Source organism: Rhea americana, unplaced genomic scaffold (assembly GCF_003343005.1).
Source record: "Rhea americana isolate MKP2758 unplaced genomic scaffold, rheAme1 scaffold_5, whole genome shotgun sequence".
NCBI classification, from domain to species: domain Eukaryota; kingdom Metazoa; phylum Chordata; class Aves; order Rheiformes; family Rheidae; genus Rhea; species Rhea americana.
Genome location: NW_028186645.1, coordinates 20,377 through 42,654, shown reverse-complemented (window position 1 = coordinate 42,654; position 22,278 = coordinate 20,377). Strand labels below are relative to the sequence as shown.

General features: G+C 38.8%; 1 protein-coding gene across 1 annotated transcript in view; it reads left to right on the top strand.

Annotated features, from left to right (window-relative positions):
- ASPG (asparaginase) overlaps nt 1–16,861 on the top strand; it is a 54,994-nt gene extending 38,133 nt beyond the window's left edge. The window contains exons 13-19 of the mRNA XM_085317624.1: nt 1,190–1,309; nt 2,424–2,519; nt 3,435–3,598; nt 9,843–9,929; nt 14,629–14,728; nt 15,053–15,111; nt 16,781–16,861. Coding sequence (XP_085173750.1) covers nt 1,190–1,309; nt 2,424–2,519; nt 3,435–3,598; nt 9,843–9,929; nt 14,629–14,728; nt 15,053–15,100 — 615 coding nt within the window. The 3' untranslated portion in view covers nt 15,101–15,111; nt 16,781–16,861. The remainder of the gene's footprint in view (nt 1–1,189; nt 1,310–2,423; nt 2,520–3,434; nt 3,599–9,842; nt 9,930–14,628; nt 14,729–15,052; nt 15,112–16,780) is intronic.
- The last annotated feature ends 5,417 nt before the right edge of the window (nt 16,862–22,278 follow it).

Genomic DNA, 22,278 nt, shown 5'->3' with positions numbered 1-22,278 from the left:
AGCGGTTGGTATCCCCTGAGAGAGCTACATGTATATGGGACTCTTCCAGCAAACTGCTGCGGTATTGTCAGTGCTTGGAGGTTTCTTTCATAAAAGGGCATGCCTAGGCATAAGTAAACCCAGGGCATTCCTCCTTCCARCATCACATCTGTTCTTGCAAACTTTCACAATCCTGCTTTTTAAAATTCTAATTGAAGCAACTACGTGCTTTATAGCTGCATCAGCAACCTTTAATGAAAGAGTGCCTGTATGTAAAATTGTCAAAACTGAGGAAACTGGTTGCTTTTTCTTAATGACTGGCTTCAACCTTCCTGTTCTGCAGATCTCACAGAGCCTGGATTTTAGAGTATTTTCATTTTGTTATTGCCATGTTCAAGCAACTTCTATGTAGTGAGCTAGCTTGCTGCTTCTTCTTTTTTTTTTTTTTTTTTCTCCTTTCTGGTTGTATTGAATGCACCCATTCTGCAAATTGTTATGCTCCTGCTTTAATACAGAATGACTTGTAGACCCTCTAGATTCAACATCAGGGCTAATGAACTTGTTTGAAAATCAATTAAAATAGATCATAAAATCATAAGGTTGGAAGGGACCTCTGGAGATCATCTAGTCCAACCCTCACCGTAGCCTGTACAGGGATTGAACCCACAACCTTTGCACTAGCGGCACCACACTAACCAGCTGAGCTAAAGCTAACCCCAGATGACCGTCTACAGGCTGCGCGGGGGTTTGTTTTGAGGCCTAAGTACACAGTCTGTGCAGGAAGCGTTTTGACGGTAATACCGAGTTTGGGGAATGGTGATAAAGGGCATCATTTCAGAATATTCTGGTCTTCAGGCTTACTCTGCCAATTAGTCACTATCTTTGTGTTTTTAGGTAGACTGTAGCTTACCCCATTTGAGATCTTTTGTCTGCATACTCTAAAAATTGGAGTGTTTTATTATGGGCTTATCTTGGTTTCTTTGCTTTAGAGGAAAGTTTTAGTTGCCTGCCCTCCCCCCCCCTTCTTTTTCTTTTTAAACTTATAATTTTCATTGAACAGTAACCACTTTTTAAACTTTTGTCTGCATTCAATTARTTTCCATATTCCTAATTCTTCCAAATAGTTTTCTAACTTGATCCTAAGGTTCTTTATTAGACTACTACCATATTTTTTCTCTACTAATAGAGGATTTGATTGCTTGTTTTTCAGATGCTGAGTGAGAACCTAAGAGGAGAAATGACTGTTGTACCCACAGGAGACAAGCTCTCTCTGAGAGACAGCAAGTTTATTCAAATGATTGCCAAATCTCTGAGTATCAGCTGCAAGGAGGTACATACTTAAATATTTAACACTGAACTCACGTAAAGCTGTAAACTCACTTAAATGAATCTAGCTTAAAAGTGAACAACAAAGCCAAGAAAAAAATGGAGCACTGGGAATTTTTAATTATTTTAATTATTTTATTTTATTTTTTTCATACTGAGCATCTCAGCTAACCAGTTGGGCTAGGGAGAAAGGACAAAATGACAAGCATAATGTTAAAATGTTTTAAATTGAAAACAACTTTTTTTTTCTTCTTTGTAGCTTCAGCTTGAGTTTGTTTTCTTGGCTGGCTGGGTGCACAATCACAAGCCTCAGACAGCTGCTATAATTCAGGGTATCAATGACATGAAAAAGTGCTTTGTATTTTTGTGGTTAAATGCAYTGACAGTTTGGAGCAATCCAAATAATGAGGGATAAAACAGCTTAATTGTGCATGCAGTCAGAGAAGGCTGATCCTAAGTAAGGCACTACGCAAGTAGAATTTGTGGTGTTTAATATAAGTTCCTCCCAATCAGAAAATAAGAAAATATAACACTAGTTGTTCAGTGAAGAGCATTACAAGATACAAGCATTTGCTCTTGGCTTGGTTTCAGGGAAGGTGGGATTTTTAGTAGCTGATGAATACTTATATGGCTCTTCAGCGTGTGTGAGAAATGGGAGAATATTTAAGGGGCCTGTGGGATTTGTCGGTGGAGGTCTGGAGTACAGGTTGCACAAATATCTGAGGAATCACATGCATAGGTTGATCCAGTCTCAAGGAGAATGGACTGTATAGTCTTTTCCAACTCCTTTCAGCCCTGTTTCTCTTACTGTACTGTGGTGTAATTTTGACAGTTTATAAATTTCCCAGAGATGGCAATTAGTGTGTGCACCTAAAATGGTACATAGAGTTGCTTGGAAGGAAGCAATATAAATCTTCGCAGATATGGGACCTACAAAATGTTAAAATAAACATAAGACTTCTTTCCTTCCTAGAACGAAATGCTAACATTTTTAAATATCCCAAAATTTAATTTGGAAACTTTACATGAAAGCGTAAGGACAGTGTTTTTGTGACTTGGACATCAATCATATTAGAGATAAGAATGATACTAAGTGTTTATTTTTATTTGTTTCTCAGGAGCTAGAAGCCATAAGAGATGCATTAATTCCACCTTTGGCTTGTGCTGCAGCTAAAGTGGGTGACATAGATGCACTAAAAGCCATAAGAGAAATGGTAATATAAAATTAACATTGTTTGTACAAAATATGAATTTTTAAATAGAGCTGTAAATGACTGGGAGGAAGCCATACCCTCTGGGAAACAACTACATAAGTCTTGAAATAAAAGTGCTTCAGCTAATACAGTCACTTTCTAGGTGCTTCAGCCTTTTACTTTCAGAACTGCTATGTTCTTTCCCCTATCTGGATCTCAGCTGTTATGTTTTCTTTTGAACAGTGAGAATACAGGTAGATTAATGTGCAAGTTCTTATCTGCTAAACTTGAAACTCTTCAAAATGGTTTGTGCTGCTTTCCTTCACTTAACTTTCTTCATGTATATTCATAGTATCCACCTTTTGGATGAAAATCTTTTGCGATTAAAAAAAAAAGAACTTGAAAATTATGCTTAAGCAAAACACAGTTTGGTGCTAAATCAGGATTTGGGCTCTCTCAATAGCCCTAGCTGGGGTAATACTTAAATAAATAAATAYAATATAAATAAAGTCTTTCCCCAGTATAGCTTTCTATACCTCTTTTATTTTTTCTGTTTGCCCTGGCTTACCCTGCTCTTGAGATTTTGGTAATGGCCCTAGAAAAAGGATAAATGTRTCTTGAAAATAACAATAAACTAAGACAAGTTAAAATAGCAAACTGCCTGAATAGGCACAAAGCTGCTGTATGTTGTACTACAATAAACAGCATGACTGAAGGGGCTGTAATGAGATAATGTGCAGAGGAGGGGGCATGGGAAGGTGGAATAATTATCTTATTGGTGCTGAAAACAACACTGCAAGATAAAATTTAAGTAAGTTGGACAAGCTTAATATATCAGTGGCTGAATTAAAATGGGATGTAGGCATCTATTGTTGTTCCAACCATTTCAGTGCAGCCATTATCTTTTTAGCGTGTGAAGGATCTGTTCTTTTGTAGGGTGGAAACTTGAGCTGTGGAGACTACGATGGCCGAACTCCACTTCATATTGCAGCCTCTGAAGGGCATTTACCACTAGTCGAGTATTTGTTGATGTCTGGTGCAACTGTTTATGCTAGGGACAGATATGGATCTACTCCACTGACAAATGCAGTCCAATTCAGGTAACAAAATTGATTTGTACACTACTCTATGTAACATTTATAAACCTTATATCTGTTTGCGTTTTAGTCCATCCGCGTTGGTAGGTTTTGGTATCAGCAATCATATGTAAATGACAGCAATTAAAATAACAAAACAGCTTCACTTCAAAGGATATGACTTGCCTAAATTAAAGGGWTTTTTAAAAATAATCTCAAATGAAAGCAAACAACTATGTACAGATGCAGAATTTTAACACTAAGGTAATTTATTGCTGCTTTCCCGCCAAGTCTTTGTCCGTAGCTTCATGACTCCACTCTTTGCTATGAGGTTTCCTTATAAAACATAACCAGACTGAACATTCATTTTGACTGTCAGAAGRGGGAGTGCAGGATGCTGGGCTGTCTGTTTTCTTTGTGCCCTTCCCTTTCTCATCAAGACAAGACTGTTTCAATTGGCACAAACTACGCTGGTAGGCTGACATGTTTTAATCTTTCCCTTCTACTTGTGCTGCTTCTAGTTTCTTACTGGGTGACTGACTATGATTTTTCTCTTCCACCCACTCATAATTATATGGAATAGATGCATGGCTCTGCCTGGTTTGTGGATTTCCTCTTCCTGTTCTAGATGTCAAAAACTCCTGAATGGTAGGCATGGACATGCCGTTTTGCTGGCCTTTTCCATGTGCATAGTGGCCGTGCACAGAATATTGGAGTCATCTGTTACAAAAGAAAATTCAAAAAACATTTAGTTTTTATACTCAGGGGATTCATAGAGCCATTGGTCTTCTGACTTGTTAGAAGCTGCGTGCCCTAATATTTTAATGTGTCTTTGATCCCCTTTCAGCTCCTTATCTCATGTTCCGTCAGTACAATGGCAGACGAAAAGTTTTTTTCCAAAGAGAACCTTGGAATGATACCATTTCAATAGTCTTCATGGGTGTCTGTCCCCAAATATTCCTASAGCTTTCAAATGTTGACAAGTTCATCTAGTCAGTCAAGCTGAAGTTAGTTCTGGGGAAGTCTGACAATCCTGTTTACGCGTTTGTTGCATGAATACTTTGAAGGCTTTTTATGTCTCAAAGACTTGATGTAGAAAACTCAACGGGCCCTATTAACTTGAGACTTGGAGTCCTATGTGGACACACTGTGCTTTTGCTGTATTACTGCACGGTCCCTTATGACTTTATAGTTGTTGTTTTATTTTAGAGATATATAAGCCCTTCAGTGGCAAACCCTTGAAGTCTCCGAGCAAAAACAAGCCCAACAGCAAAATCAAGCAAATAACCTCACAGTTGAAGAGAGGTGGCCCTAGTCCAATGTGAGAAAATGCTAAAGCGTTAGATACTATTAGATGTTCCTGCAAATCAGGCACCTACTTTTTTTACCGCACCCAACTACTGCCTGAGGAATTTCACATGAGCTTGTTGTTTGGATTCCTTAGCGTTGCCACTCCTATATTAGACTCCTACTATGACTCTTAAGCTCTTTAAAGCTGCACACCCATTTTGTTGTGGAGAACTGTAAGAGGAAACTGCACCTTAACCATTTTCAGTTTCTCTTTTTGTTTCTACTGTTGGAATGAGTTGACCTAAAATTAATCTCATAAATTTGTATTTAAGATCTGCTGTATGCTCACACTGCATTTCATACTGATAACCATATAAAGGAGAATTGTAGAGATCAGGCAGCTGTATGCATGTATAGTTATATACCCACTAAAAAGATTTCTGCTACAAAAATATTTAAATTCTATTTATTAAACAGTTGTGTGCTGAAAGGGAAGRGATTAACCTGATACAATGTACTAAGTGGCAGAGAGTGAAGAGGGGAAAACTGATCTTAATGAACAGTCAGTGTTTTAGACTGTTTAATATTGTAACTTTCTCAGTTTTACTGAATATTGCATCAGCTTAATCCCATTTTCTGAGAATTAATTTTTGTTTAATTGCAATATAATTGCAGTACAGTATCCACTTATCTTAAAAATAGCTTTTTATCAGTTTTGTATGTCACATTTCTCAGTGGCTTGCCTTTTAACCTAGCATGCAAATATGTATAATGATGATTGATTTCTCTTTTCCATTTGATAATTTGTAAAAATGGTCAGGAGTTATGTCTCTTCTTAAAAGCTTCTTAACATAGCACTGTCAGTTTGTAAACCAGCAATTTGATCTGTAGTCTCATACATGATAGTCTTTTAAAATTTTTAACTTTAAGTGACTCTTCCTTTGTTTCTTTAGATGGTAGGCTATGAAGTCCTTTCCTAAATAAGAAATATACTACTGCATTTCTGCTTTTTCATTTTTAACAGTGMAGTTTACCTCTAGTCTCATTTACTTTATGCATGTACCTAAACAGACCACTGTTAATTTAGGCCAGTTGCCTGATGTATCAAAATTAGTAGCATTCCTTTAACTTCTTAGAATACCCTCAAGGGATAATTCATTTTCAAAACAATAGAATAATAMATTTTTAATAACAGAAACTCTTCTAAGCAGGAAAATGTCCTGAATAAAAATTATGCATAATTTGCACAGTAAAAGCACTTCTATTTACTTATAGTACAGTGGTAAAAGGTTGAGTATGGGGAGTTGCTGGTATAGTGTTGTGAGAACATCAGATTAGAGGCAGTAAAATCACCTCCCACGAAAATATGAATTTAAATGCTTGATATCTTGCAAGGTTACATTTACAGTACTTGAGGAAATCTAAGGTAGGGTGAAAATTTAAACACTACTGACTGCAAAAGCACACTGAAGTCTGTCCTTACAGTATTTGAGTATAAAATTCCCAGTGCTATCACCTGGAAAATTGAATGAGGAAAACTAAGCTGATCYTGCCATAACCATTCCAGTTGCTAGGGAAGCAAGCATTAAAAAAAATGAAGCCAGTCAAGTCTGGATATACATTACACCTGCATTTCTTTAAAGAGAGTTGGTGGAAGGTGTACACCCTAAGGCCCCAGCCCTGCAAACTCTTACATGCATGTTGATTTCACATGTATGATTCATCCCTTTGAAGTTGATTCACTTTTAATAAGCTCTGCCAAGGCAAGGCCTGAGATGATCATACCGTACAGCACTTTGATTCCTGTAAATCCAGCGTACTCATGAAGTGGTAGAAGGTCTGATGCCTTTACCTGGAACTCAGACTTGATCACAGCAATGAATATCTGAAGACTGCATCAAGCCATTTGTTTTGCTTTTGACCCATTAAAAATAGTAGATATAAATTGGCTTTTTATCTTCAGTGTTATCAGTAATGGAATCTAGCAGGCAAAGACACTGGAAACACTGCTTGTCTGTTTTTTTTCTGCTGGAGAGAAGACATACAACAGTGGTAGTATTAAAAGTCTAACTGAAACAACATACGCAAAATAACATTGTTTCTAGAGCATATGGCCGACCAACATCCACAGTTAGGTAACAGATGTTGGAGAGCTTAGAAAGGGAAGAGCTGGGTGTAGCTCACAGGTGACAGTAGCTCCTCAGGGCTCTTGCTTATCAGGTGGGGCTAGACTGGACAAGCAGCTGTGCACCCCAGGGCTATCATGATGAGGTTGGCCTTTCCTCTACACCTTGAACTTCGATTATCCCGTGGTTTCTCTGCTGCTGGTTACGGGCTGTAACCTTAGAATGGAAATCACGTTTGATCTGTTCCTAAGCTTATGGCTCCAGACATAGTTGAACTTCTGATCTGAAGGTCAGCTAAACTGTGATCATTTTGAGACTTTTGAGACTGAGTGCAGAAAAGCAGCACTTAAAGAAACAGCTTCCAGAGACAAATAGTTCTCATGTACCTGAGACACATACTAAATATCACAAAATTCAAAGCCGGCCTCTTGAAATATGAATAATGCTCTTGTGCGTAAGTGTAAGATAGAAGGAGTGGTACTCTGAAGAGAGCTTAACTTTCTTTAGAATGTAGATACTGGCTGGATGCAAATAGGAGCAAGCTGCTGCGTGACTTACCTCCTGCATAGTTTTCAGGCTGAGTTATGGGAACGTAAGAGGTGGTCCGTTTACTTTCTTGGACAGAGCTGCTCTTCACAGTCACAATACTAAGTTTAATACTTTTAGGTTGTGCATTACTATTTGCCCTTATTCTTTTGCTCCTGTAAACAAGCCCCCCTTTACCCGTCACTTTATGGGCAGTGGTGTGCAACCCTTCCTCTCCTTCCTACCATGCCAGGAAACATGATTTTGAACTTTTCATTATCCTCAGGATAGTATACATCTGTTTATGGATGCCATATTGTAGATGCTTATTGTAAACACTGTGAGTTTCAATCCTTAAAAATTTCATCTGAAACTACTTTGTTTTTTTCATTTAAACATGTGAGATAAATCTCCCAAAATCTGTTTGTATCACAAATGCATAGGGAGTCCCACTCGGAGCAGTAGTGAGCGTGTGGCATAGGTGCGAGAAGAGGTGCATTCTGGAGGGAGTCTTTTACCAGTGAGCAGGGAACAGTTACAGTAACAGAAGAGAAAAGCCTGGCTCTTCCCTGGAATCCTGAGAAAAGAAGGATTTTGTAAGGGGAGCACACTGAGGAAGACAATGCAAAACATTACATCCTTTGCTCCCTTTTATCTTTTAGTGCTGTCCCATGGCACAGCTTATATCTAAAAAAAAAGAAAAAAAGGGCGCTAGTTTCATGGTGTAATTTTGAGCATAAAGTGAGAAATGTGCAATAAGCTAGGGCAGACATTGCAGAGGAAGCAGACGTTACCCACATTCAATTCAGTGCCGAACATGAGCTCGAATGAATAAGTATGTTCTATTTTAATCCATTTTAGATCAGATTCATTTTCAGCTAATTACTGTTGCACTTAAGACTGAACTTAAACTTCATAAACGTAGCATTCGTCCTTCACTGCAGACTGAACGATAGGAAGCACTACCATTATTTGCTGCCTCAAGGAGATGCTTGTGGATGACTTGCCAGGTCGTAAGGGACCCTCCTGAGAAAATATTTTAGATAACTGAGCAAACTTGCAGTGCGTGCTGTTCCAGCAATGCTTTGCTATGAAACAAAGAATGATTTTTTTTTTACGCCTTTTTTTTTTTTTTGCTGTCAAGAGAAAAAAAATGCAGTTAAAAAAAATGCAGAGTAGGTTAAATAACTACTATTGGAAAGGGGAAATGGTACCTATAACATCTGCATATTTTTTGTTTCTAATTTGTAAATTAATATCTTATATGAGATGCATAAACTTATATGGGCATCAGCTGGGTAACTTTAAAGTAACTTTTCATTTTCAAGATGGAGATTCCTAAGAGAAATAATGTGATCAGATAAGCATTTAGCCCAGTCCTAAAATAGGAAGGCACATGGTAACCTCGGAGGTGATGAAGCCGACCATGTATGTAAACTTATTTTTTATTTTGAATTAATTCAGATGAGTTTTTAGATAATGAATTGGGAAACTCCGCATATTTTCTACGATGGTGATATGGCTAAGTGTTCATTTTGGAGTATTAGGGTATCTGCAAAATATGTAAATTATTTAAAAGAGGAACTATGAAATATTCTTGAACTACTAGTGTCATCGTGCTTTTTCTGGAGAAAAGTTCTGCTTTTGGATTCATGAACTAGATCATTTATTCTGCAGAAGAAAACATCCTGATTTCCTTTTCAAAAATAGTACTAAACTTTTCACTAAGTTACTTTTTGAAAAAGATATTTTGCAGATTTTTTTTTTATCTATCTCATAATTTTTCACCCACTTACAGTATCTTTAGAGACTTTAACGTGGTCTTTTCCATAAACCACCTCAAGCAGGTGACTAAGAAATAGGAGTTGACTGGTAGTGCTTAAATACCTAATTTTTCTTTTAACTCAAAGGAAAGGACAAGACCGACCTCCTAAAGACTCCAGGTGGAAATAAATAATAAAGGTGTTGGTGGGAGGGGAGGATTAGGAAAGCATGTGCTTCTGTGCAAAGCTCATAAAAATACAGTTTTGAAGCCTTGAAAATGTGATCAACTTCTGCTTTAACATAAAGATTCAACGCTTACCTGGCGAGGCAGACAATCAAGAGATGAATTTTTTGATTTTTTTTTCTTTTTAATAGGGAGTGCAAATCCTCTTACTGCACATGTCACCTTGGGAAACACTCCTTGTTCTGTTTATGGTGATGATGCAGAATATCTGTATAAGAACTTTCACTAACTGTTTATATATGTGAATAATGCTGGATTTGGGGAAAAAAACCCTACAAGTCGAAACACTTTAACAGTTTTTTCCATCCTTTTCATAAAGGCACACAGAAGTGATTCACTTACTACGAGAAACTGGAGCTCACCTTTCGAGCCATGACTTGGAGAACAATGGAACAATACTCTGCAGGTAAACGGGATTGTAAGTTATTGGTCATAAAACTGGGATGGAAAACTTGGTAAATAACTACCAAGGAACTGTTGGGTCCCCGGCATATGATCTGTGACTATTTCTGTGCTAGACTAATATTGAGGAAGCAAGTGAAGTGATGAAATTAAGAATCAGCTCTGTGCCAGAGCAGCAGGAAAGCTCCAAAGCAGGGAGTACTGTGGGTATGGTGAGCTGGAGGCAACTATGCCCCTTTTTCCCAGGTACTTTCACTGTGGGGAGGGAGGTCTTTGAGTAAGGTCTGTTTTAATAACATCTCTGTTTGAGAATAAAGCTGCACATACTGCATAATTTTTAGGATTTTTATTTTATTAAAATCAATTTTTCTTAAAAATAGCTAGATTGAATACACAAATAGGTTTAACCCTGAAACTTTTGAACAAATGCTCCCTGTTCCTATATTTAATCTTAAGAGAATATAATCCTCTATAGAAGCTGATTTTCCATTTATTTGCTCTTAGATAATGTATTTTAACGATATAAATATATATTGGGGGAAAAAAATAGAGACTTGATTTTATTTTTTCCAGTACTAGTCCTGAATAACAGGTTACCCTGAAAACTGTGAAAAGGTTTTCTATATCTCCTGAAGTGGCTAGTTGTTTTTATGGGCATTCTGTGTAGGGACTGGACRCTGTCCTTTCAGTAATCCTGGCATAGACTGGCTAATCACTTTTATCATGAAGTTAAAATATGCACTTCCTGGGGTACCGCAAGTGATAGGACAGAACTAAATTCTTAGTTTGCATTGTTTCCAGCTGTCAAGAAGATTAGAGGAGTGGCTTAGAGAATTACATTCCTCTGCAAAGAAATTGGCCCCTTACTTAGCCCTTTTGCCATCCGCAGAACCTGTTTGGCTAGCTGACCTGATAGTAGTAGTACGTCCAAAAATAGAACAAGGGGATTTAAACAAAAAGTTGTTCTGACACAGTTTGTTAAAGCATTTTAGGCAACATTGTACACACTAGATCCCTATTGCATGATCTCTGTTGTTCGGAGCTGATATTTTGACAACAATCATTTGAGGCTTTGAGATATTTTACGCTTGTATTAATGGTAATAAGTTTAATATAAAAACAATGTAAATATTCCACACAGAGGGTGGAGCGCACGTGTGCTCACAGGCCGAAGGAGGACTTGGCGTGGAACTAAGGATTCGGGGTGGGAGGGGAAGAGAATCTCCCGTGCCACGTGCAGATCAGGAAGCAGGCTGGTGGCTCTTCCAAGGGAGCCAGAAGTTGGAGTCATAGCTGCACCTTGACTGTCCATGCCAGAGGCAGAGCCAGTAACAGAAATCACAGGAAAAAAAGAAAAGCTTGTGCCAGGGATGCGGCCAGCCTGAAAAAAATGRTCAAGCTTCAAGGAAAGCACTGAAGTATCAGGGCTCAGTGAATGCTGGCTCTTTCACAGACTCCTCCTGCATAGCTGAGGCACTTTCCTCTTGCAGTTTCAGAGGGCCTTGCATAGCCTTTTGCGCCAAATTGGACTTTTCAGTGGGATTTTTCCCACAGAATGCTACCCACATCCCTGAAAATGATTACTTCTGAGGTCTTGTCCTCCTGCCAGAATGAGCACTGCAGCCGGTTGCCCAGAGTATAGTGGAGTTTCAGTCCTTGGAGATTTTGAAAACCTGACTGGACCTGGTCCTGGGCTACCTGCTGTAGCTGACTCTGCTTGAGTTGGGGGGATTAGATTAGATGCTCTCCAGAGGGCTCTTCCAACCTCAACTAGTCTGTGATTCTATGGAGGCTGGTGAAGGAGGGATAAATACATCTCTGAAGGAATTGGGAACAAACTTCTWATACCTATTGTCTTTCAAAGAAATCTGATTGTTCTTGACTGTGAGAGACATGGAGATACTGGCTAAAAACATTGCTCCCAAATGTGTTCCAGATACAACAACTCATGCCTTGAGCTGGACTCTTGTCATCTTAGAATATTTATTCTTCCTACCCCCCCCAAAAAAAAAAAGAAAGAAAAAAGATTTTCTTCTCTATAAGGATGGTGATATGGTTTAAAATAAAAAAGGTCTCATTTTGATATGTTTTAAGAGTAARAAAGTGCCCCTTAAACTGCAGCTCCTGTAACTGAGTTTGCTTGTTACTAGTTTGACAGCAGGCACAAATCAGAGAGCATAACTGTATTGTTACTGTTCTTGATATCTTAACTCTTCTGTYGTCATTGTGGCTATATTAGCCATACTGGACCTGTGTAATGGGTACACAATCATTTTTTTTCTAAATGGAAGAGTCATAGATAGGCAGCATCCATGAGATTATCTGCTCTGTGAGGTGTCAGAGTTTAGCAAAATGTGGTAAGTTGTCTGTCAACAAAGCAGTTTTAAAATATTCTGATAAGTGTATATTGAAGTTATTTTTATTCCATTTCCKGATAAGAAACGATGAACTTGTTGCTTGCAGGCTGCACTTGCAGTTAGAATTGCAGGATTGCACTGTAGTTAGAAYTGCATAAATAACTGAAAAAAGATACAGAGCAAAACTCCCTATGGTGTATGTTGAAAAGTCCTATGTATTATTTGAGTGTATGAAGTACACTAATAGCAAGTGAAGGAAATACAGATGCATCTGGCTTAGCTAAGGAGATGGGGAATTGGAGAAAATTTTTTGTGGTGTTCTTCATTATAATCAACTTAGTGAATGGTAGGTGTCTTCTCTTTAGAGATAAATCTAATTTTTCTCACAAGCTATGTATTTTTTTTGTTGTTGTTGTTGTTCTCTGGATCACAGTCCCTGTAGAATGTRTTTTTAACTTGATCTATAAATGGTTGCTGCAAAATTGAAGATAMTTCCATGTATTTGGATTGCTCTGATATCATGGAAGGAGACCACTTTGCAGTTTTGACCCCTGGCAGTACGAGTTAAGTTGCTCTTTCTGAAGAGGTGCTATTAGGCAGTTAATTTCCAGATAAATGCAGCAGTCCTTGTTTGTTGCTTACAGCGATGCTAGCTGCATTGCCCCAGRTGTGTAGGCTGGTAATATTTCTAAATGTGCTGGTCTTTGCTCAGAGTGGTTTCCACTATGCACATGGCTGAATGATGAGTTTCTGTTTGGCAAATACAGTGCTTTCCTGTCYAGTGTTTGAAAAGCTTTTAACTCTCTCTTGCTAGGCTTTCTAGGCTTTGTGTTTGTTTCCTCCTTAATTCCAGGACATTGCACTGTTGACAGCAGGAGAGTTATTTCTGTAAATAAAAACAATTCTTGTATTCCAGAAGTGGCTGCTAAGCAGTTTCTTCTCTGCTTCGCTAATGCTTACTCTTTTTTCCTGCAGTTTCCTTAAGGACTTCCTACCAAGCTCTCTTTTAAACCTCCTTTCCCTTCCTCTATTTCTGTATCGCTTCCCAGGGGCCTTCCTTGTGATGGCAGTTTTCATTAGTGATTTTTTTGATCCTTCTTTGTTGCAGACTTGCTGTCAGGGTTTCTTCCATGAGCTTACCCGACTGCCCCTTACCTCTTCCTGGCTTTTCCACTGTCTGCCAGGTCTGCTCAACTTGTTTCTCATACGCAGGAGCCTTTCACCATCTTCAATCCCTGCTGTCAGCAGTATGCCACTTCTTYGTAGGGAGCACAGCTTAAGGCAACAAACTGTGTAGTGGCTGAGTTCAGAGGGGTTTTCCCTCTCCTGATGAGCTCCAAGCTCACCTGATTTTTATCAGGGTAGTTTTGCTGCACAGTCAAAAAGTACGTAGCAAGTAGTGGCAGCTAGTTCTGGAACCTGGCAGTCACTGRTATCTTGGAAAAGCTGGAGGTAGTCCTTGCTGCCTTGCTGTCGGTTCAGCCTGTCTGCAGACTTGGTGCAGTCATGCTTTAGTTTATGTAGAGACTGTTAGCTTTTCTCTAACCAAAAAAAAAAATTAAAATGAATCTTAAATACTATGGATGAGACTACCAGCAGATGCGCAAAGAAACATTCTGGTCTACATTTCTCTTTAAACTTTAATTCATTTATTTGTATATGATTAATTTTGATATTTTCCACTGTTGGTTGTATATGGCAGATAGAGGCAATCTTTAATAAGCTTTTTTTTTGTCTTACTGTCCATTTAAGTCTTACAAATTACCCTATACAACTCAAAAAAAGTAGCTGTGTTGCTATCCAAGTGATAACACATAAATGTGCTAGCATAACTTCTGATAGTGAACATAGTTATGCAAATTTCTTAAGGTTCCCCCCCCAGCTTTAAAATAGGCACACTGATTGCTAGCATGTCTACTTGTGCTCTCCCTGATGCGGTAACACCTTGATTAAGCTATTGTCCTCCCCCCAACTCATTTCATGAGATAAGTATTGTGTTGTGAAATATGAAACTACATGACTTTTTTTTTCCCCTTTGGTCATAGTCACACCCACTGTGTGAAACTAGCCTGTTGTAAGTACTTACAGCACAGCCTTAATTTGAGGAACTGATTCATCAAGCTGTGTTGCTTGCTCAGCTATTCAAAGCTGTTGTAATAGTGTTCCTTTACTTACCTCCCTGTCCCAGCGGCCATGCTGAGCCTGTTCTGGTTCGGTGTTTGCCTAAGGTGCCAAGCTAAGTGACAGGACACAGTAGAACTTAATGAACTTAAACAGAATGAACTTWACGAACTTAACACAATGAACTTAAAGATTTAGAGCCAATGTCACTGTTCTTTTTTCCAGCCTGGCAGCTAAAGGTGATGTGGATGGGCTGTATGCTTGGTACCAAGCTGGTGCAGACCTGGAGCAAACTGGCTATGATGGCAGGAATGCCCTAGAAGTAGTAAGTGTGCATACTGCTCTACTCCATATGGTCTTCTAACTATGTGAGTAATAATGGACACTGTCAGACAATATTATTTTGGGAAAACCAACTGCTGCTTTGGAGGCTATAAACTGATTTAAAGAGTATTTCAAACTCTGAAGTCTGGTACTGTTCTGAAGTAATAAATCATTGGAGTCAGAATATTCTCATCCATGTCAGAGGAATTAAAATTTAAATTGGATTTTATTTATTTTGTGGTAGCGTACTCTTACTTCCCACAAGTAAGTATTTGCATGTCTTGTTGCACAGGATGGCAGGATTTATTCATGTTTCTACTTACAGGCAAAGGCTAAAGGGCATACAGAGATTCTTGACTTCTTTGGACATTAGCAGTAAAGAAGGTAAGATTGAGTTTTGAAGAACTAGGCTTCTGAAATGAATGAATCAGCATGTATGGAKGGGGATCTTATATTCAAGCCCTCACGAGCATCTAGGGCATCTGAGTTCAGCTGCTGTCACTGCCTTAGTTTCCTATATAACCCTGAGTACTTGGATCCTTCATGTTTATTCCTCTTTCTGTCTGAGATTGTAACTGGTAGACATGGATTTGTATGGTGCATTCTACAGTATGGGTCTGAACTTGATGGGGTGTCTAAATGCTCTTATAACAAAAATGATGGGGGCAGCAGTATATTGTTGTATTGGCCTGGTACAAAGAATTGCTCCTCTGTTTTGTTTGCTTTAGAGAGGAAGTGGCTTTAACCGGGGACTTTGCCAGCTGTGTTTTGTAGGGTGCCACGCCTACAGCACAGCAGCATCCCTTCCTCCAGCAGAACTGTGACGTGATCACGGCCGTTCTGTCGCAGCCTCCCACTCAGCAGGTCCTACTGTGGCACATACCCCATTTCCACGTGTGCTCTCCCACTCGCTTTTTCACTAAGCTCTTTATACTAGACCGTCTTCTGGCAATGAARTCAACCACCACTGAAAACATGAGGCAGACTCTTAACAGATGAAAACTAGTTACGGCTACCTAAATAGACGGTAGAAAGTTTCCTTTCAGGACAGAGCTCTGCCAAGGGTATGGTCCCCTGGGTGCACGACAGGGCTGCCCTCTCTCCCGTTCAGACCCTACGTATAGTTAGCTGGCTGTAATCCGGACATGGACTCACAGGGTGAATCTCTTTCTTACTGCTAATATGCAAGGTGCATTTCCTTAACTGTGCTATGAGATGGGTGTGAACCTCCTGTTCAAAGCATCAGATCTGACAGGTCTCTCTGTAGTAAAGTTGTCTGGGCATCTGTCCTTCTCCAGTGCTTCACKGTAACTGAAGACATTTAAAACATGCTTTTTCTTTCTTAGAACTCCTTTCTGATGCAATACCCTGTTAATTCTGGTATCTCTTCTCCAGTATACTGAAAAGCCTAATGCATCAGAGATTTAAAACACTGGGAATGGATGATGTCTTTTATTTTAAAAAATCAAAATGTAGTTAAATGTTTTGCTGCATCCATTACCACCTTGCATCTTGCTTGGCCCATTTGATCAATACAAGTGAACTCACGTACCTGAATGGGGATTTCCAGCTGGAATAATAGCATGTTTTCAGTCACTATGTGCTGGTCTAAATGAGAACATGAGACAAAAACAGATATTTTTGCCTTTTTGTAAAGTTTTGGGGGGTTATTTTGTTTTTTGCTGATATTAGCTGGTGTTAGATATAATCACAATCTCCAGCATTTAAATGGAAGTTTTCAAGAGTCCAGGATGAAGACACTATAAATATCTTCAGAGTATGCGTTACGTTGCAGATGGATTTCCGTTATCAGTGAGATATGTCTGCACAAGTCACTTTCCTTTTGCAAGTGGAGAGGGAATATGTTAAATCTTCAACTCCTGTTGGATCACCTCTTAATTCCTTTGGACTGAGCCATCAGTAGTGTAGGCAGCCTGAAGGAAGTCTTCAGGACTTCATCAGAACTTGCTCGACAAGCTACAAGCTAAACTCTTCTTGGGAAGGTTTTGGATACCATCCAGTTCTAAACCAAACATTTTCTCTTTCTCCATAGACTGTAGARGATGGTCGTTGATCTTCAGCAAAACCAGCTTTGAATCCTTAATGATGTTAAGCAGTTACAGGGGGGGAAAAAGAAAGAAAGAATGGTGGCTACACATCAAGCATGCAGGAAAGCTAGAATTGATGCAACTTTAAGGCCTCACTGATTTTCTAAAAATGATTTGCTGCTTTAGGTTTTAATCACTTTTTAAATTATTTTTTAAAGTAAACAGTGAGGCTGGAATGTATTATCTCTTTACTGTACAAGTTCTGTTTTCAAGTAGACCTCTTGAATCTTCGTATGTTAAATCAATGAGGGAAGTATTGCATACGTAACAAAATGAAATACTGTGGTGAATTTATAACAAGAAAAATAAATGGATTGTACACTTCTGTGTTTAAACTAGTAAAATCTCTGAGGAACAATGTTGGTTTCACTGTGTTTTTTGCAACAGCTTGTATCTCATCAGTTGCAATTACAGCAATTGAGAGTGTCAGTGCAAACAATTGAATCAGTCATAGGCATCTGCCTGCAGTTGGGTACTAATCTTCGCTAGTGTGTCACTATAAAACTTCACTTAAAATGAGTAGGAGGCAGATGCCGTAAAGCATATTTGTGGGGCTGTCTAAGTGAACTGATTGTTTTGTTTCTAATAGTGTCTTTACCACATCCTAACTGGAATATAATCAAGATTGCTACATACTGGACACTTAATTCTTTGGATTATGGAAGTGATTTGAGTATTAACAGACCTTCAGTTTAAAGTTCCACTACACTGAGACTAAAGGAAAAAAAAAAAGCAATATGTATCTTTTGATATATCTTTTGAGCTGTGCCTACACTGGAATGTGTAAACTTAGAGATTACTTCAGGCAAATGCATATATTGGAGAGGCAACTTTTAATTTCATCTACAGCTTCCAYGATAATCTATGTGGATTTTATATCTGCTTCATCTGAAGTGAATCTTTGAAATGCAGATTTTTTTTCACCTCTTTTTACTCTTCACCCTTCCCATAGATATTCTTATCATGGATAAAAGCTACACTGAGCTTGCTAGTATTTAAAGATTCCCAAGGTGTGTTGCATATCAGATCTCACCAGAAACAGGATAACTGTGCATGTAGTTTGAGAAAATAGCATGTATATCCTGGTTTAAATAATGATAATAATAATAAAATGCATGTTTTTTTAATGTGAAGAGCTTGTGCACCTCTTARCTGCAGTCACAAAAAATACAACTATACTGTCTCATTATTAAATAATTGATGTTACATAGCAAAAACATTCTTTATATTGAATAAAATTAATACTGAATTAGGTAAATGAGATCTGAAGTAAACTTCAGAAATTAGGCTTCCAAYTGAACACCTTTTTGGTGTTTTATCTCTAAATACATAAATGGAATATATGTAACAACATCTGTGAAAATTTTTACAATCAGGCAAAAAAAGTGTTGACTTTTCTTCCTACAGTATTTAGACCTAGTATCTTAACTCTTGYCTAGACAATTGTCTAAAAGTTGATGTACTGAACTAGGAAATGCCTTAATAAACTTTTCTGCAGGTTACCTCTTTGGGATTGGAATCTTTGTTTCCGTTTAAGTGATTCTCAGGTGGAATTAATTTGTCTATAGCAGCATTTTCATTCTTTATTTCTGTCCAGAATTACTGTGATACATATACAAGCATCGTTATTTTCCTTAAACTTTTCAGTATCAACTGATTTGATCTACAGGCAGTTTTCTAAATAATAACGTCCATAAAATTCTTACATTTCTAAAATGCAACATACAACATTGATCTAAAGTACAAAACACACTTTTTTTTTTTAATGAAGGACAGTATTCTGGTCTTGTACAGCACAGGTATCTGTGTGTTTTCAACAGCAAAAAAGCTTAGTCAAGAACCTGAGACATGTAGCTGCTGCAGAAGTGTTGGGTTTGTTCCCACCRACGGATCTTTCATGTTGCAGAGACGCTGCTGGAATGAGCGCTGGTGCTGGAAGCTCTGCTGCCTCTCCGCAGGGGAGACGCTATAAAAGCCTTCTGCAGAAGTCAAATATTACATCAATTCTACAACTTTCTTTGCTTGAAGGATAACTCCCAGCTTCCACTTTGTTTCTTTTTCCTAATGATCCAACTAATAGTGTCAAGGGATAGGGACTACTTGGCCTATGTCAACACTTCTCTAATGCTGAAGAAAGCAGAGATTTGCACAATTAACACGTCCAAGTTCCTGTCTGATTTGAGTTATAGTATTTCCTTTCCTAAATACATCCACTTTCTTTTTTACTCATGTCTGAAAACATTAAGTTTCTGTTTAGAGATTCTCTCATAAAAATGCTGTGAGGGAGAGGCACTCTTAATTATTTGAAAAATCAGCATGTACTTGCTCTCCTATTGGTAAACTGTTAACATCTCCWAGGGTGGCTGACCCGCTGGCAGATTGGCTAGCTCTGTCTGGTCAGTGCATACTGGATTAAATCAGCTTTTCTTTAGCAGCACTCCAGTATCTGCTGCTGCTTCTTAAATTTCTAAACACCTCTAGTTCTGCATGTGCTAACTTAGAATTATTGTACTGCAGCATGTCTCAGTTGTCTCAAATATGTCTCAAATGTAATGGCAACCCCTGATCTGAGACTAAATCCCYCTTTATTCTGTGAATTTTGTTTTGTTATTTTATTTGCAGTCTTCTGAATAGTGTGATCTACTGGGATTCTTCCAAAAAGATTGAGTGATCTAGCCAGAAAATTCCCCTATTTTTTGAAGGGGAATGACTAATGACGTATATGTCCCTTGTGCACAGAAGACAAAGTAGCGTGCACAAATCCACCTATACACAAAACGCTGATGGAATAACGGCATAGTGGAATCCGGCAGTAGCGTGTAAATCCCTTTTCTAGGTACCTSTGCTGATCCCCACATAACCCCACCACAACAGTGTAAGAAATCAAAAAATGCTTTTAAAATTTCCAGCAKCACAATTTGTTAGATCACTATGGAACACCTGAAATAACTGTATGATGGGTGAAAATACGTAATTATAAAGAACTCATCAAATGTGCTTGGTATATGTCATCACAAGCGTTGCTGATACATTTGTGTCTCTTCCAAGTGAGCTGTATCAGCAGTATAATCTTCTCCTAGACTAGTAAGACTAGTCTTTCCATGATTCTCTAACATTTTATGATGCAGCTTGATTGCATGGTTATAATAACACTTTCATATTACTTACTGTTTAAGAGAAGCTACTAATGTAGAACACTTAAAATATAAAATAAAACACTTATAAGATATTTAAAATACGCCAAATAAGATACTTAAATTTAAAATACAAATGAATCTGTGGAACTTGAATGTTACCATCTTAGATAGTCCATGAGTCAGAATAAAATCTGGTATTATTTGTGCAAAGTGTCTACTTGAAAATTACTTTTAGAAACTTAATTATACATCTCATTTGTTTACCTAAATGGGAAGAGGCATAAGCCTGCATCTCAAAAGTGTAACAGAGACAAGTATCCTGATTTCTAGCAATGAAATTAAATCAGTCTTGTCTAAACAGCACAAAATCACACTACTTAATCTGTCCTAGTTGGAAAAGTTGGTGCAATCACATAGTCAAAAGATTTGGACCTTGATGTCCAAATCTATCTTGACATCTGACCAAAATTGCTGCTGATGTAACAGGAATATGTAACAGATGGGGCATACAGCTCCTTGCAGGCTCTGTTAGTAAGGAAAGGGCAGTGCCCCTCTCCCCCTCATTCAGCCCTGCCGTCTTGCTTGCTCAGACACGCTCGGCTGGTGCAGATCTTAACGCTGCCTCACTGCCGCTCTAAGCGCCACACCAGCACCTCCCTCCTGCGCCGGGATGCTGCACATTGCAGGGAGGCAGTCGGCCAGAGCTGGGGAAAGGCACCAGCCAACAACGTCCTGCAGTGCAGACCTGTGGCCTCCCCGGTGCGGAGGTCCTGCCCTGCTTCAGCAGCGCGTGGCCTGATGCGTGGCACGTTGTGCTAGCGAAAGGCCGAGAGCCTTCTCAGTCGTGCAGCAACAAGTCTTGCAGCCCTCAGCCCTTCTGCACCCTCTCAACTTCAAATCGTGAGCTATACGTACACCTCTCTTGACAGACGAACGGTGGGCAGGGGAGATTGCACGTGGCCAGAACCACCTCCGAGGCAGCACTTGCGGCGTTTCTGAGCGTGTGCTAGCCCTGTTTATTATACGTTTGTGCGCACAACAAATGCGTTTATCTTACCTTAGCACCCAKTGTTCTGCATCCTGTTTGACTCTCTTGTGCTTGATGTTCAACAGTCACAGACCCTGTTTTCAGGTGTTTACAAGTGAAATGAAGATAAGACTTTGTGCAGTGAAGGAAGCAACAGGTGATAAAACAGGGAAGAAAGGGGCAAAAGAATGGCAATAATGGTCATTATTACTTAGTCTGGTTATTTCTACACCTTGATTTCAAATAACAACATTAAAAGAGGACAAGTAACAACATGTAAGGGGAATGACAGTCTAGCAGTTCAATAGCAACAGTCAGGTATAGCAAAGAGAATTTCAGGTTAAAGAAAAACGAATCTTTATGGCACTGTTTTACTGAGAGAGAAGGATTTACCACAATTGAAACAGAAAATCGCAAATTAATCCTGTCATATGCAAGCAGGTGATGCACAGGGAGGGATTTGCAGATGGTGATCCYTGTGCACAGGTGATTCTTCCTGTGCCTTTTAGGGTGCGTGAGCTCCTTCCTAGGTATGTATTGCTGTCAACAGTGGAAGTGGGATCTGGACACATCACATTCTTCCTGTGGCCCATCTGAATTTCTGACTACCACTGAAGGGTCAGTTCTGGGGGACGTGATTCTCAGCACCTTCAGRGCAGACATCCAGACGAGATCTCTGCTGAACGCAGTAGGGCTCCAGGGCTTCAAGACGAAGGTGATGGCCTCTTATCTTTGCTGACAGACAGAGCATGATGTGAAATGAGTAAGTTTGTTTACTTGGACCACTTTGACTGAGCTCTCTGCCCACAGATATGTCACCATTTACCACTGTTGTTTGGAAGTTCTCCATTCAAGGACATAAAACCAGAASTATGAGATGCTGCTAAAAATCACCATACTTCTCCAGTGCAGTCACACTCTAACTCTCAATCTTCMATGGCTTGAACCAGCAAACACATGAAATCTGAGTGGATAGTCAAACCATTAATAATGTATTTCTTTCTAATGGTTTTATCAGGCATAACACACAATTCTGCCAACTCTGTAAAAAGCAGCTGGTTAGTGAAAAATTAAAAAAATAAAGTGAACAAGGTGATGGCAATTGAGAAAGTAATTAAAGTGCACTTGGTGTACTGCAGCTAATCTGAAATATGAATTGTTGGGTGGAAATTTTCAGAAATAAATAGTGATTTCAAGTGCTTCAGCTTCCAGAGTCTAACCTGACGGTAAAATGAAAAGTGGCTGAGATTTTTTGAAAATCAGCTCTATTTATAAAAAG